General features: G+C 40.1%; 1 protein-coding gene across 4 annotated transcripts in view; it reads right to left on the bottom strand.

The window, feature by feature from the left end:
- MRPL42 (mitochondrial ribosomal protein L42) overlaps nucleotides 1–17,523 on the bottom strand; it is a 47,636-nt gene that overhangs the window by 16,133 nt on the left and 13,980 nt on the right. For 2 of the 4 annotated variants that reach the window (XM_032297825.1, XM_032297833.1), the window contains exons 3-6: nucleotides 15,504–15,601; nucleotides 14,143–14,206; nucleotides 11,586–11,670; nucleotides 4,151–4,314 (exon numbers count right to left, since the gene is read on the bottom strand). In XM_032297825.1, the coding sequence (XP_032153716.1) occupies nucleotides 4,151–4,314; nucleotides 11,586–11,670; nucleotides 14,143–14,206; nucleotides 15,504–15,601 (411 nt within the window). The remainder of the gene's footprint in view (nucleotides 1–4,150; nucleotides 4,315–11,585; nucleotides 11,671–14,142; nucleotides 14,207–15,503; nucleotides 15,602–17,523) is intronic. The other 2 variants (XM_032297842.1, XM_032297850.1) reach the window with 1 other exon arrangement.

Genomic DNA, 17,523 nt, shown 5'->3' with positions numbered 1-17,523 from the left:
TTAAATGTGTGTTTTGGCCAGGCACAGTGGCTCAAGCCTATAATCCCAGCACTTTGGGAGGCTGAGGTAAGTAGATCACTTGAGGTCAAGAGTCCAAGACCAGCCTGGCCATCATAGTGAAACCCCATCTCTACTAAAAATAACAAAAATTAGCCAGGTGTGGTGGTGTGCGCCTGTAGTCCCAGCTACTTGGGAGGTCGAGGCATGAGAATCACTTGAACCTGGGAGGTGGAGGTTTCAGTGACCCAAGATTGCATCATTGCATTCCAGCCTGGGCAAAGACCCAAACTGCGTCTCAAAAAAATAAAAATAAAAATAAAATAAAATGTGTGTGTTTTATGTCTTTCAATAAAATCTTTAAAAAGAGGTTATATAGCCCCAGCTATTAAATTCATAATGAGTCCCATTCTTTTGACTGCTGTGACTTAAGAACTGTGAAATATTTAGTAAATCATTCTTCTATATATTCACTGAGGTTTAAAAAGAAATGGTCTGACTAGGGAAAACAAGCCAAGAATGAATGAATGAATGGATGGAGAGATAGATAAAAAAAAAAAAAAAAAAGAAAATAATGGTCAGAGATAGACAGATTCCAGAAACCAACATTTGAAAATGACTGACATTAATCTAAAATATATATGCAGATATCAAATAAAGATGTGTTGAATAAGTGATTATACATAGGCTTATTTAAAATTCAGCAAAATGACACACCTACAAGGACAATGTCTATAGATAAAATTTCTCTTTATATACATAAACTAGTCTCTGGGGTTGTTCTGCCAAGCTCTTTATTAGGATAGCTATTAGGACAATCAATTCCACCTAATTAAAGTCAATTTACAATCAAAAGTGCCTAGTAATTTCAACGGGAAAAACATACCAGGAGATTAACTAGCAGTCAAAAGCTGATTAGCAGTAAGATTAAGTAAATAAGATGAAACATAGGTAGGGTACTAAACACTAATGTCCAAAAATAATATGCTCAGTTTTAAGACTCCTAATTAGTCTCCCTGTCTTCAGTCTTGTCTCCATGAAGTTATACACCTTTAGAGTGATGAATTGATTATGAATGATTACAACAGACTGTAGCAATATGGAACATGCAGGAAAGAAACAATTACTGAAAGCCATTACAGAAGAAGTTCAAAAAATACCTGGATAACATGACACAAATCAAAAATAAACATGAGAGATATTAAGAATCATAAAAAGAATTATCAGAATATAATGAAATTTAATGATTTAAGCCACTAATGAAATTTAATGATTTAAGACACAGGGCTATAAGATGGTTTCCTAGCTTATATGCCCATATCCTAACCTTACAATTAAAAATACAGTGAAAAATCCAGATAGCATGCATAAACAAAGTGGGTATTAAATAAGAAGGAAGGCTGGGAGTGGTGGCTCACACCTGTAATCCCAGCACTTTGGGAGGCCAAGGTGGGCAAATCACCTGAGGTCAGGAGTTCAATCAAGACCAGACTGGCCAACATTATGAAACCCCATCTCTACCAAAAATACAAAAAAATAGCCAGGTATGGTAGCACATGCTACTCAGGGGCTAAGTAGCATGTGCCATCATACCTGGCTAATTTTAATCCAAGCTACTCCAGAGGCTGAGGCAGGAGAATCACTTGCACCCAGGATGGGGAGGCAGTGAGCCAAGATCATACCACTGTATTCCAGCCTGGGTAACAGAGTAAGACTCTGTCTCAAAAACAAATAAATAAGAAGGAAAACTCAAAGGAGGAGATAAAAAAGAGAAGGAAGAATTGAAAGACCATGTTGGTAAAAAAAAAAAAAAAAAATCAATATTTTCTTGGGAAAATGATATAAAAATATCACTTTCATTATAGAGATTATTAAGAAAGGGGCTTCTTAAGATAGGAAACCATGGGCTATGTTTTGTTATAATAAATTAATATTCTGGGTGCCAAAATCTGACCTACTAGTAATTTCCCCCACATACTTCATCTAAAAATGCTTTTTCTTCTGCCTGTGAAGTTTTCCCTTCATTCTCTATGGGTTGATTCCTAATGCTCCTTAAAGGGTCAATCACACTTTATTTAACTGTTTATCTACTCCACTATCTTCCCTCCTTGACTATAAACAATTTGTAAACAGGGATTATGTTTTGGATTAACCAACACTTACAGCAGCTCGATGAATGTATATTCATTAATTTTGTAAATGTACCCTGCCATAAATATGCCAGCCCAGTGCTGGTTACTGAGTTAAACAAGTAAGAACAAAGCTTAAACAAGCTGGATGTGGAGGAGTGTGCCTGTAATCCCAGCTACTCAGGAGGCTGAGGAAGGAGGATTGCTTGAGCCCAGGGGTTCAAGATCAGCCTGGGTAACATAGTGAGAACCCCCTTCTCAAAGAGAAAAATATAAACAACGAAAACATCTTATAGTTTAGTATGAAAGGAGACAGATATAAAAGAAAAAAAATCAGCTGGACGTGGTGGCTCACTCCTGTAATACCAGCACTTTGGGAGGCTGAGGTGGGCGGATCACAAGGTACGGAAATCCAGACCATCCTGGCCAACATGGAGAAACCCTGTCTCTTTAACAAAAATACAAAAACAGGGCCGGGTGCAGTGGCTCACGCCTGTAATCCCCAACACTTTGGGAGGCCAAGATGGGTGGATCATGAGGTCAGGTGTTTGAGACCAGCCTGGCCAACATAACAAAATCCTGTCTCTACTAAAAATACAAAAAATTAGCCAGGCGTGGTGTCAGGCACCTGTAGTCTCAGCTATTCAGGAGGCTGAGGCAGGAGAATCGCTGGAATCTGCGAGGCGGAGGCTGCAGTGAGCCAAGATCGTGCCACTGCACTCCAGCCCAGGCAACAGTGTAAGACTCCATCTCAAAACAAGCAACAACAACAACAAAAAAAGTAGCCAGGCATGGTGGTGTGTGCCTGCAGTCTTAGCTACTTGAGAGGCTGAGGCAGGAGAATCACTTGAAGCCAGGAGGCAGAGGTTGCAGTGAGCCGAGATCAAGCTACTGTACTCCAGCCTGGTATCTGAGTGAGACTCTATCTCAAAAACAAAAACAAATAAAAATCAAATTAATGCCAGAGTGAAATAGCAGGTAAGAATCAATGGAAAATGTATTTGCGAACAACAGAGCAATGATAGTTTCTAAGGGAACTGAGAACAACATACACTGACCAGTATTTCGCTGTTCCCCAATGTTTTTTGCAATAACCCAAAATCTGATAAAGAAATTGATAAAGGGCTAAAGACACAATCAATTACTTAACAGGAAGATGAACAAAAATAACACATTAAAGACTACATCATGGAATGGAAAAAATTTCAAGAACTCTTACAAATTTACTGAAAGCTCTGGTTAAATTCCCCCATTAAAATGAAGGAAAAAAAAGACATACTATTTCATTTTAGTTAAATTATATGTAAATTTAAAAGTACAGTGGCAGTGGCTCATGCTTATAATCCCAGCTGAGGCAGGAGGATCACTTGAGTCTAGGAGTTTAAGACCAGCCTGGGCAACACACTGAGTGAAACCTTACTTCTACAAAAAAAAAAAAAAAAGAATGAACAAAATTAGACGGGTGTGTTAGCACACACCTGTAGTCCTAGCTACTCGGAAGGCTAAGGTTCCTGGACCTACAGCCAGGCTTGTGTTGTGCTCGCATGACTTTGGGACTGACTGGTGTCTTCCCATTTGGATTGTGGCCTGGGTAGAGCCCCTTGCAAATCCCACTGTCAGGGGCAGCCAGGACTCTTCCCATCTTCCTGGAATGGGGGAACCTTCCTCATCCCCTGCCCATATACCCTCTCCAATAAAGAACCTATGCCCTCGGCAATGGCCTGCCATCTGCCGTTGCTGGGATGTTTGTACCAAAAAAAAAAAAAGAAAAAAAAAGGGAGGAGGATCAATTGAGCCCCAGAGGTTGAGGCTACAGTGAGCTGAAATTGTGCCACTGCACTCCAGCCTGGGTGACAGAGTGAGACCCTGTCTCAGAAAAGAAAAAAGTAAAAAATAGTAGGTGATTATACTTGGGGTTCATTTCCTCATGCAAAATATCACTTCAGAAGTTTGTTTATAGAAGAAAATCTATGTATTCCTTTAGTGTGTCTAGTAGGAATTGAAGAAAAGAAAAGAAAACTTACCGTCCATAAGGATACCAGCGGTGCTTAGTAGTAAAGAACATTTTGCTAAGTTGTTCTACCATAGGTCCTTGCTCAAGGGGTTCAGCTTTTTCTTCCAATCTCGTTTTCAGGATTTGATCATGTGTTTCTTCATTATTATGCACAGGATCTGGCCGAGGGATAGGCTACAAAATAATCAGTAACAAACAGCATGAAGACGTAGGAATGTTAGCCAGCATTTGTTTGAGATTACAATAAAACAATTACAATACTCAGTAACTCACTATAGTACTTTAGGGTGGGCAAATAAGTTACCAAAACAAAGTTTCATTTAATGGCATTATTCATTAGTCAGAAATATTTTCTTCTCACACCAAATTTTAGGTTTCTTTTCTAACAATAAAGTTCTTATTTAAGCCAGATGCAGTGAGTGGCTCACGCCCGTAATTCCAGCACTTTGGGAAACCGAGGCAGGAGAATCGCTTGAGCCCAGGAGTTCGAAAGCACAAGATCAGCCTGGGCAAAATGGTAAGACAAAAAAAAAAAAAAAATTAATTATCTAGGCCTGATGGCATGCATCCATAGTCCCGGCTACTCAAGACGCTGAAGTAGTAGGATCACTTGGGACCAGGAGGTTGAATCTACCTGTGATCACACTACTGTACTCCAGCCTAGGTGACAGAATGAGACCCTGTCTCAAAAAAAATAAAGAAAGAAAAGGGAAGAAAAGGGAAGGGGAGGGGAGGGGGAAAGAAGGAAAGAAAAGAAAGGCAGGCAGGCTGGTGTGGTTGCACATGCCTGTGTTCCCAACACTTTGGGAGGCCAAGGTGGGAGGTCACTTCAGTTCAAGAGTTCAAGATCAGCCTGGGCAACATAGCTAGACCTTGTCTCTACTAAAAAATAATTTCTTTTAAATGAAGGTCTTTTTTAACTTTCTTATTTTCCCCAATAATAAAGTACTTATTACTTTAGTTTCTGTTTCTCAAAGGTATAAATTATGCCTATTGTTTAACTTAAAAGTTTACCATCTACTTTATATATCATAAAGGTGAAAAACAATGAAAAACTTTTCATTGAAAGTGACATTTCTTACGTCCAATGGAAGCAGAAAATTTTCAACATTTTCATTTCAGGTGACTAAATTGCCACCAAATAGTGCTTTGTTGTAATTTAAAAAGCTTTTCCCCAAAGTTGATAATTACTAAAAATCTCATTTCCTCAACACACATGAATGATATACAACATATTCTGTCAGTAATAGTGGTTCACTAGAGACTTTAAGAATCACTGTCATGGCCAGCCATATTGGCTCACATTTGTAATTGCAGCACTTTCGGAGGCTGAGGTGGGAGGACCACTTCATACTAGGAGTTTGAGACCAGCCTGGGCAACATAGTGAGACCTAATGTCTACAAAAAGTTTAAAAACAAAAAATGAATTAACTGGGCATGGTAGTGCATGGCTGCAGTCCCAGCTACTTGGGGTCTGAGGCAGGATGATCCCTTGAGCCCAGGAGTGCAAGGCTACAGTGAGGCATGACTGCACAGTACACTCCAACCTGGGCAACAGAGTGAGACCCTGTCTTAAAACAAAACAAAATGGAAAACAAAAGGAATCACTATCTTGGAGGGTCAAGTTACCTATATTTTAAATATTAAATGATATTAAGGTATGTAACAAAGATTGTAACATTCAATACTACATAAAGCTATCATAATGAAAGTAACATATTCAATAATATGTAACAAGATAGTAACACTGCCTTGCTTTAAAATAACAATATCTATGTATTATAATAGGATCAAAATCTGAATTTACAACTAGATAAGAAACAATTCAAACATAGATGTTTTCTTTACATTCATACACTATTAGTGACAACTACATTCTACCACTGTATTAAATATTATAGCATGTATTTTTATATAGATTGTGCCATTGCACTCCAGCCTGAGCAACAAGAGCGAAACTCTATCTCAAAAAAAAAAAACTGAGTGTAGCCTAAGTATACAGTGTTTGTTTATAAAGTATACAGTAGTGTACAGTAATGTCCTAGACCTTCACATTCACTCACCACAAACTCACTGACTCACCCAGGGCAACTTCCAGTCCTGTAAGCTCCATTTATGGTAAGTGCCTTATTTATGGTAAGTGCCCTATTTATATGTTACCTTTTATACCACATTTTTACTGTACCTTTTCCATGTTTAAAAGTTTAGATACATAAATATTTACCAATGTGTTACAACTGCCTAAAGTATTCACTACAGTAATATGTTTTATACATTTGTAGCCTGGGAGCAATAGGCTATACCATAAAGTCTGGGTGTGTAGGCTACACACTCTATGATGTTCACATAACAATGAAATTGCCAACGATGCAGTTCTCAGAACATATCCCCATCGGTAAGCAATGCATGACTGTACTACAGAAATGCAAAGGTAACAAAGGTATCAGTGAAAAGCAGAAAGGGAGCCAAGTCAGAGCCTTGTCACAAAGACCAGAACAGGGCCGGGTGTGCTGACTCATGCTTGCAATCCCAGCACCTTGGGTGGCCGAGGCAGGCAGATCACTTGAGGCCAGGAGTTAGAGACCAGACTGGCCAACATGGCAAAACCCGTCTCCACTGCAAATACAAAAAATAGCTAGGCATGGTCACGAGTGCCTATAATCCCAGGTATTTGGGTAGCTAAGGCATGAGAATCGCCTGAACCCGGGGGATGGAGGTTGCAAACAAGATCACACCCCTGCACTCTAGCCTGGTTGACAGAGCGAGACTCTGTCTCAAAACAAACAAAAAAACAGATTGGGCAAGGTATAGTGGCTCATGCCAGTAAACCCAGCACTTTGGAAGGTCAAGGTGAGAGGACTGCTTGAGATCAGGAGCTCGAGATCAACCTGGGCAACCTGACCCTAACTATACAAAAATTTTAAAAATTAGCTGGACGTGGTGGTGTGTGCCTGAAGTCTCAGCTACCCAGGAGGCTAAAGTGGGAGGACAGCTTGAGCCCAGGGGGTCGAGGCTGCAATGAGCTGTGATCGCGCCACTACACTCCAGCCCGGGCAATAAGAGCAAAACTCCATCTTAAAAAAATAAATAAATAAAAATAAATAAATAAATAAATATTAAATTTAATTTTTAAAAAAGCAGAATGTTTCCTATGCGGGATAACAAACATCATAAGGAACATACACAAGAACAAATAATAAAGAGGTTATACCTTTATTTCCTCTAACTAGAAATCTTAAGTTCCAGAAAAACATTTTCAGAATATTAATATTTTAACAAAATGTATATCTGGCAGCAGTGGGAAAAAAGAATCTTTTCATTTGTATCTAGGAAAAATAAGCAACATGTTTTAGATTCAATGAGTCAATCACCAGAAAATCCAAAATGCAATCATCTTAACTTTCTTAAAGCCAATCTCAGTTAATATTTCAACAGATGACCAAAGGATCTTTCTATGGCTCAAAGAACCATCAGGTCCACTGGATTTGCAGCCCTACCTCTTGAGAAAAGAAGAAAATCAAGTCTGAATTTTAAGTCATGTTTGAGAATATTTGTGTACTGTTATATATGATCTACATGAGACTTGTAATTCTGGATTCAAAAAAACATTTCTTTTCTTTTCTTTAAGAAATGAGGTCTTACCATGTTGCCCAGGCTGGAGTGTAATGTCTATTCACAGGTAAAATCCCACTACCAATCAGCTCAGAAGTTTTGACCTGCTCCGTTTCTGACCTGTGCCAGTTCACCCTTGCTTAGGAAATCTGGTGGTACCCGCTCCTGGGAGGTCACCGTATTGATGCTCAATTTAGTGTGGGCTCCCAATCGGCATATAGCACCATTATTTCTACGCAGTCATTTATTCTGAGTTGTTACCTGTTTCCCTTCAGTGAATGCAGGCGTTTAACACCTACAGCCCAGAACTTCTAGACTCAAGCAATCCTCCTGCCTCACTCTCCCAAGTAGCTGAGACTCGCCACTGTGCTTCTGCAAAGGAACCTATCTTACTTTAACAACATGTTCAAGAATGTTTCTCACTTTGCAACTTAATCTACAATTTATTGCTTGACAAACAAACAAAAAAGTCCATGCTGTCTCATGTGAATATCTCTTAGCCCTAAACGAAAAAAGCCCTTAAGAATGAAGAGGGAGAAACAACTTTATTCATTTAATAGAAAAATATTTATTGTACACCTACCAAGTTCAAAGTGTTATTCCAGGTGCTGAAGACAGGGCAGGGGAAAAAACACACAAGGCCCCATCCTCATGGAGCTTACATTTTAGTGGTGGGTGATAGCCAGAAAACATCCAGTATGCTAGAAATGATAAATGCTACTGAGAAAAATAAATCAAAGAACAAGAAGTGCAGGAGCATAGGTACAACTTTAAATACAGTAGCCGAGGAAGGTCACACAAGGTAACAAATAAGGAAAATGACCTTAAGGATAAGGAGTAAACTATGAGGTAAAGACATTCCAGGCAAAGGAAGCAGGAAATACAAAAGCTCTGGGCTGGGCGTGGTGGCTCAGGCCAGTAATCCCAGCACTTTGGGAGGTCGAGGTGGGCAGATCATGGTGAGGTCAGGAGATCGAGACCATCCTGGCCAACATGATGAAACCCCATCATACAAAAATTAGCTGGGGGTGGTGGCATGCGCCTGTAGTCCCAGCTACTCAGGAGGCTGAGGCAGGAGAATCACTTAAACCTGGAAGATGGAGGTTGCAATGAGCTGAGATCACGCCACTGCACTCCAGCCTGGCAACTGAGAGAGAAGAAAGATTCTGTCTCAAAAAAAAAATCTCTGAGGGAGGAGCTTGCCTAATATAGTTGAAGAACAGTTGGTTGTGGTCAGTATGGTGGCAGTGGAATGACTACTTGAAAACTGGTAGGAGTGATTACCTAGAGAGAGGAATATTGATGATGTGGGAGAGAAGACAATTGTCAAAACAAAGGAAACACAACAAAGAAAGAGGATGCAGGGGAGGTGGGCATGTATGCAGAGGAATGATGATAAAAACCATGGTATGAATCTGTGCTGGGTAAGGAGAGAGTGAGAATGTGGGAGATACATGAGGGACTGTGAACAAGTGGATGGATCAAGGGATGCAGGTTACAAAGAAGGAATGAATAATTCTTGGAGCTAGGAGACCCAAGAGGGACTGGTAGTAAACTATTGGAATTATTAAAATTCAAATTGGGAAAGAGCAGTAGCAATTATTGGTAATTAGAATATCTCTAGGGAATCACAGGGAATCCACCCATGGAAGTGGGTGGCTGAGGTAGGGAGAGAAGATCATGAAGTGAGACACCACAGTATTAGATCATCTACATGGATACTAAAGTAATGAAGAATGAGCATAAAACAGCATTGGAGAAAGTGTGACAGCAAGCTTACAATAGTCAAGGAAGTGCACAGTGGTGAGGGAGGAGAAATAACCTGGCAGTTGGTAGGTGACAACAATAAAGAAAGATAGTAAATGATGTAGTTTGATGATATAAGCTACAGAGCTAGAAATTGTTAGGAAGAAAGAGAAATGATCTAGATTGACAATGAGGAGCTACAGGGTTATCTTTAGGCCCAGTGGTAAAAGGGTATGGGAGAGAAAACAGCATCTACTTAAAGGGACGGCTGGGGAAGTAATGTCTCCAGGGTACAGCCAGGTTTTTATTAGAGTCAGAAGGTGAAGGCAACATTCTGGAATAGGTTAAGCTTGTAAGAGATTTTGCCAAGGGTGATAAGTTCTACAAGTGCTATGGAAAAGTTTTGAGAGTTGAGGAGGGTCAGATTCAGAGATATAAAGAGCCATATAAGGATGAGTCTGGATGCTGAAAAATGACCTGGCATTCCTAGTATAACTGCTAAAACAGATTAAATAAACTGAATATACGCAACAAAATAACAATGGATAAAGGCAAAACATAGTGTGACCTGGAGGGTTTACAGGTCAAAACTCAGTGATGTAGGCCTATTTTTCCTAACATTGCCCAAATAAATGAAACAAACGAGGCACTTGATTAGTGCCTATGATACCTGGTTTTGTTTCCTAACAAAGGTGGGAGACAAAATGGTGAGTTTAAAAAGGAATACAGAAATTATTTGTCAAATCAACCAGCACTGTGATGACTTAAACCATCTAATTATTATTTCCTCCTCAAAAAGCAAATCAATGCCAAGTGCGGTGGTTCACCGCTGTAATCCCAGCACTTTGGGAGGCTGAGGCGGGCAGATCACCCAAGCACAGGAGTTCGAGACCAGCCTGGGCAACATGGTGAAACCTTGTCTCTACTAAAAATCCAAAAATCAGCCAGCCGTGGTGGCAGATGCCTATAGTTCTACCTACTCAGGAGGCTGAGGCAGGAGAATCGCTTGATCCCAGGGGGTAGACGGAGGTTGCAGTGAACCTGATCGTGCCACCGCACTCCTGCCTGGGCGATAGAGTGAGACCCTGTCTCAAAAAAAAGAAAAAAAAAATAGAGCAAATCAAACATTTCCTAGTAGAAGGAGGCTTAAAGAAATAGGAGAAAGCATTTCAAATATAAAAAAATAAAAAGACTTGGGTCAAACTAAAAATAAATTATATTAAAAACAATACAAAATCCTCTTCTATCTAGTACTTGGCTTAAAAAAACAATAGGGGGTGGGGTGCGATGGCTTACACCTGTCTGAGCACTTTAGGAGGTTAAGGTAGGTGGATCACAAGGTCAGGAGTTTGAAACCAGCTCGGCCAATATGATGAAACACCGTCCGTACTAAAAACACAAATATTAGCCGGGTGTGGTGGTAGGCGCCTGTAATCCCAGCTACTTGGGGAGTGTGAGGCAGAAGAACTGCTTGAACCTGGAAGGCGGAGGATGCAGTGAGCTGAGATCACGCCACTGTACTCCAGCCTGGGTGATGGAGCAAGACTCCGACTCGGGGGAAAAAAAAGAAAAAAAAAAAAGGGAAAAGAAACCTACCTATGCCATTCAGACTATATACCCTCTTGTTGGCCCATTAAAAATAAATAAATAAATAAATAAAAAGAAATTCAACAAACCTTAAAAAGATTTTCAGAACCATCAACAGTAAAAAAGTTACAAAACGACACTCTAAAATACAACTTTTTCACAATTGTCTAGATTATAATATGAGGTAGTATGGGACAATGCATTTTATAATTTTATACTAGATGTATTTAATCCTTAACCAAAAATCTACCAAATTTTTTAGACCAGAAAACTGATGCCATAATTGTATTTAAATGGTTCATTTTGTATTCTGGAAAAAAGACTGTAAAGAAAGCAGATGAAAAATAAGTAAGAGAAAAATCAAAATAGTAAAATCAAAAAGCCAAAAGTAAATCTAAACCAAAGAAAATCAGACAACTCGCTTCTCTTTGGATACTATAAAAAAGTATAAACATTTCTAACAGCAAATTAAAAACTACAAGAAAGTTTCTCATACATACTTTTGTGTGTTCATATGGAATGTCCACAGAAGGGTGGTAGCATACTATTGTCCTGCCATCAGAAGTCAGGGCAAGCTCTACTTTACTAAAAAAGAATGTTTTAGAATAAAGTTATCCTGTATGCAAGGCAAAATGATTATTCTTTTTTATTTATTTATTTATTTTTTGAGATGGAGTCTCGCTATGTCACCCAGGGTGGAGTGCAGTGGGCACTCGAGCTTAAAGCTAAAATTAGTGCCCTGTCTAATTTTAGCTTTAAGAATAATCATTCTGGGCCTGGCGTGGTGGCTCAGGCCTGTAATCCCAGCACTTTGTAAGGGCAAGGTGGGCAGATTGCTTGAGGTCAGGAGTTCAAGACCAGCTTGGTGAAACCCCATCTCTACTAAAAATACAAATAGCCAGGTGTGGTAGTGCACATGTGTAGTCCCAGCTACTCAGGAGTCCGAGGCAGGAGGACTGCTTGAACCCAGGAGGCGCAGGCTGCAGTGAGCCAAGATCACACCATTGCACTCTAGCCTGGACAACAGAACAAGACTCCGTCTCAAAAAAAAAAAAAAAATAAAGGCTAAAATTAATTAACCACAAATTGCTAAAGAGAAGATACTACATCACTGGATTGGCAAACCTGGTACCCATAACATAGGAGACAACTGAAGACCATCCCATAGAATATGTCAGCTTAAATACCACAACAAAATACATTTGTAGCTAACAAAGAATAGGCATTAGATTGTTTCACCATGGTTTCAAGACTGAATACCATAACATGGCTACAATGAACATTTAATCTGTCAAATGATTTCTTCATGAAAAGATAGTTTTATATAATGCAAAACACTGATGTGACTCAATCTTTCCAGGTTAAAAAACGTTATCTACTCCAATTTCATCACTATCATAGTACTCACTAGATGTACAATTAACACTAGTGTCGGATGGGCACCGTGGCTCACGCCTGTAATTCCAGCACTTTGGGAGGCCGAGGCAGGCAGATCACCTGAGGTCAGAAGTGATCTCCAGCCTGAAACATGGAGAAACCCCATGTCTTAAAAAAAAAAAAAAAAAAAAACTAGTGTCAAGGCCAGGCACCATAGCTCACACCTGTAATCCCTACACTTTGGGACGTCAAGGCAGGAGGATCACTTGAGCTCAGGAGTTTGGGGCCAACCTGGGCAACATGGCGAAATCCTGTCTCTACAAAAATATGAAAAATTAATCAGGTGTGGTGGCACATACCTGTAGTCCCAGGTACTAGCGGAGGCGGGGAGGGGGGTGCTGAAGCAGGATGGCTTGAATCCGGGAGGTTGAGGCTGCAGTGAGCTGACATAGTGCCATTGCACTCCAGTCTGGGCAACAAAGTGAGACCCTGTCTCCAAAATAAAAATAAAAAGCCAACCATGATGGCTCACATCTGTAATCTTTGCACGTTGGGAGGCCAAGGGAGGCAGATTGCTTGAGCTCAGGGGTTTAAGACCTGCGCAACATGGCAAAACCCCGTCTCTACGAAAAATACAGAATTAGCCGGATATGGTGGCACATGCCTTTAGTCCCAGTTACTTGGGGGACTGAGGTAGAAGGACTACTTTAACCTTGGAAGTTGAGGCTGCAGTGAGCTGAGATTGCACCAATGCATTCCAGCCTGGGTGACAAAGTGAGATCCTGTCTCAAAAATAAAAATAAAAGGCTGACTGCGGTACGTCATGCCTGTAATTCCAGCACTTTGGGAGGCCCAGGTGGGCAGATTATCTGAGGTCAGGAGTTTGAGACCAGCCTGGCTAACATGTCAAAACCCCAACTGTACTAAAAATACAAAAATGAGCCAGGCACGGTGGCATGCGCCTGTAGTCCCAGCTACTCAGGAGGCTGATGTAGGAAAATCACCTGAACATGGGAGGCAGAGGTTGCAGTGAGTCATGATCAAACCACTGCACTCCAGCCTGCGTGACAGAACAAGACTCCATCTCGAAAACAAAATAAAAATAAAACTAGTGTCAAGAGAGAAGAAAATATTTTTATTATAATTTGTGATAAAAACAACATAGCTTAATAAAATGCTGCAATTTCTGCACATCAGACTCTGCTGCAGAGAAAAAAAAGACAATGTTATATGTTATTCCTAGTTCTTATAGTGACTGAATTGAGTAATTACTAAACAAACAGTGGTTAAATTAAATATGTATAATTTAAGATTATTCAATATCAAACAAAAGAAAAGATAAATAATGGCTTAAGCTAATAAATATGAACCCTATAAAAACTAATTAACTTTTCCAAAAAGCTAAAGCACGCTTCAGGAAGAAAAGAGAGCAGTTCTAAACAGTATGTCTGTCTTACAACAAATTAAGTATTCAATGAAACACAATGATAATGATTTTTATTTAAAATGTTTATAAGCCCAGACACTGGGTAAATAAAATCATTAAAATAATTTTAAAAAACAAAATTAAGGAAAGAATAATGAGAAAAGAAAGCAGAAGACATCAAAACAAGAAATAAAATTAAATCATTTCAGATATAGATAAGACTATTATTTTTTCAATTGAATTTTAATACATACCAATTATAGTCATCTGGTAGAGGAGAATATGTAGATTTATGACAAACACAATATAAAGCTCCGTCTGCAAAAATCCCAAACAGTAAAACAGATTTAGTTAATTTGAACATATTTTCTCCATAAATTTAAAGCTAATTTCACTCATGCAAGCAACATTTACTGTTTACTATGAAACAGGACTGTGCTAGGGGCTAGGGATTCAACAATAAACAATACTCAGTCCTTACCCTCAAGAGGGTATCATCTGTTTGTGAGACAGACAAATAAACAATTACACACAGAAGATAAGTACTGCCAGGATAGGCAAACATTGGTAAAGATGGGCCACACAGAAAGGCTACCAAACAAACTGTGCAGGTTCAGGAAGGCCTTTTCAGTAGAGATGATGTCTAAGGTGCTCTGAAGAATGAGAAAATAAGTAAGAATTGGTAAGAGATGAAAACAATGTTTCCAGCAGACGGAGTAACAGATGCAAGGACTCAAGAAAAAAAAATAAAAGTGTTTGGGTACTCCAGCCTTTCCAAAAGAATTTATTTGGGGCCAGGCACAGTGGCTCACACCTATAATCCCAACACTTTGGGAGGCCAAGGCAGGCAGATCACCTGAGGTCAGGAGTTTGAGACCAGCCTGACCAACATGGTGAAACTTTATCTCTACTAAAAATACAAAATTAGCCAGGTGTGGTCAGCTACTCGGGAGGCTGAGGCAGAAAAATCGTTTGAACCTGGAAGGTGGAGGTTGCAGTGAGTCAAGATCATGCCATGATATGATGTCACAGCCTAAGCAACAAGAGTAAAACTCTGTCTCAAAACAATAAATAAATATAGTATTTGGGTATTCCAAGGTGCATAGTTTATAAGGGAGGGGATGGTGAAGTGATTAAATATGAAATAATTTGTTCAAAATTAACTTTTCTTAATCAAAATGCTTACATTTCAAAGCATATTTTTCTTTCTAAGAATATCTCCAAAATCAAAAGCCATAACTGCTTTTGTAAAAGCTTGTGAAAGGTTCGCCTATGTTCAAAAAAAGGATATTCTTTTAATATAAAGAAAAAATTTTAAAGAAGTTCAATATAGTTAAAAGCAAGTTTTGAATGAATCTTGGTTAATACCAAGAATCAAACTCCCAACAGAGCCTCTTGTTCCTATGATATGGGACTTGTTCCACTCTCATTTTGTTCAAATACCCTTCATCCAAATACTCACAGGTGCAGTGGCTCACGCCTGTAATAACAGCACTTTGGGAGGTCAAGGCAGTGGATCACCTGAGATCCAGGAATTCCAGACCAGCCCGGACAACATGGTGAAATTCCCCTCTACCAAAAATACAAAACATTAGCTGGGCGTGGTGGTGCATGCCTGTAATCCCAGCTACTCGGGAGGTCAAGACAGGAGAACTGCTTGAACCCGGGAGGCAGAAGTCACAGTGAGCCAAGATCGTGCCACTGCACTCCAGCCTGGGCGACAGGGTGAGACTTCATCTCCAAAAAAAAAAAACAGTCAAACACTCTTCTTCCATAAAATTCCTGCCCCCAAGTTCCATCACAGAAGAAAGAGTTGTCTATTTTACATGTCCCACTATCAGTGCTTCATATGACATTGCTATACCTTCTTTGTAGTCCTTATTTTTGTTTTGCATTTGTAATTTACATGTGTCTGTGTTTTCCATCTTTGTACACAACTCCTCTCCCCAAGGATTGCATATACATATGCTCTAAATATAAATTCTTACCCCGAGGTATAAAAAGTCCCTTAACTAAATTCATTATTTTTTTTTACGCTAAAGAGGCTAAGCTGCTATTAAATCCATAATTATCATTAAAAAAAGGCTATTTGGCAAAATGAGAGGCCCAAAATTCTACTGATGTAAAATAAAATACAAAGAATTCAAAACTTAATTTCAGCTCTGAAAACGATTCTCAATTATGTGTGCTCATATACACAGGAACATTCAGTAAGACGAATTAGAGCCAAATCATGTATACTATTTTATTTTTTTATTTTTTGAGACACCCTCACTCTGTCACCCAGGCTGGAGTGCAGTGGCACAATCCCAGATCACTGCAATCTTCGCTTCCCAGGTTTAAGTGATTCTCCTACCTCAGCTCCTTGAGTAGCTGGGATTACAGGCGCCCACCACCACTTCCAGCTAATTTTTGTATTTTTAGTAGAGATGGGGTTTCACCATATTGGCCAGGCTGGTCTTGAACTCCTTCAGGTGATCAGCCTGCCGTGGCCTCCCAAAGTGCTAGGATTACCAGTGCGAGCTACCTCGCCCAGCCATATTTTATTTTCTTGTTTGACATCATTGAAGACTTTCCTAATTATGCCTAGATTAGGTTAATATTAAAAGAAGTTTGCAAGGCTTTGCATGGTGACTCATGCCTGCAATCTCAACACTTTGGGAGGCCAACACTGTTTGAAGCCAGGAGTCTGAGACCAGCCTGGGCATCACAGTGAGATATTACCTTTAAAAAACATTTTGAAAAATTAGCTGGGCATGGTGGCATGCACCTATAATCCCAGCTACTCAAGGGTCTGAAGCTGAAGGATCACTTGAACCTAGGAGATTGAGGGCGCAGTGAATTATGATTGTGCCACTGCATTCTAGCCTGGACAACACAGCAAGACCCTATTTCTAAAAAAGTTAAAATTAGTAGGGAGGATCCAAGATGGACAAATAGGAACAGCTCTGGATTGCAGTTCCCAGCGAAAATGCAGAGGGTGAGTGATCACCACATTTCCAAACAAATTTTTACTGCCCACAGACCAGAGGATTCCTGGGTGGAAAAGCGCCACGAGTTTCCAGCAAGGCTGTTTCAACCAACGCAGCGGGTCTCCACACAAAAACTCACACAAATCCAGGCGCCATTTCAACTGGTGACTGCAATGCCTGGGAGACAGAGTCACCTGTTCGACAGAAAAAAAGGGGGCTGAAACAGGTGCCAGGTGATCTGGCTCGGCCAGTCCCACCCCACAAAGACCAGCAATCTGAAACGCTCTGGACTGAGAGTTTCACAGCAAGCACAGCTGGACCCAGGATGGTCCAGCTCTGTGGGGGAAAGGGCATCAGCCATTACCAAGGCAGTCCACCATTACCAAGGCAGTCTGCCATTACAGAGACAGTCTGCCATTACTGAGGCAATTCTAACTATATCTCTATAAACAAAACTGCAAGGAAGTTCACACGGCAGCTAGGCAAAGCCCATGGCAGCTCAGCAATGCCTCTGCTGGCAGACTGTGACTAGGCTAGCTCCTCGCTGGGCACGGCATCTCTGAAAAAAGGCAGCAGCCCATCAGGAACTTATAAATAAAGCCCCACCTTCCCAGTACAGAGCACCTAGAAAAAAAGGCAGTTATGAGTTCTGCCGCAGCAGAC

This window comes from Sapajus apella, unplaced genomic scaffold (genome assembly GCF_009761245.1).
Source record: "Sapajus apella isolate SASKATOON/1434 unplaced genomic scaffold, GSC_monkey_1.0 scaffold2, whole genome shotgun sequence".
Classification (NCBI taxonomy): domain Eukaryota; kingdom Metazoa; phylum Chordata; class Mammalia; order Primates; family Cebidae; genus Sapajus; species Sapajus apella.
The sequence above is the reverse complement of the archived record's forward strand: the minus strand, read 5'-3'. Positions and strand labels throughout refer to the sequence as shown.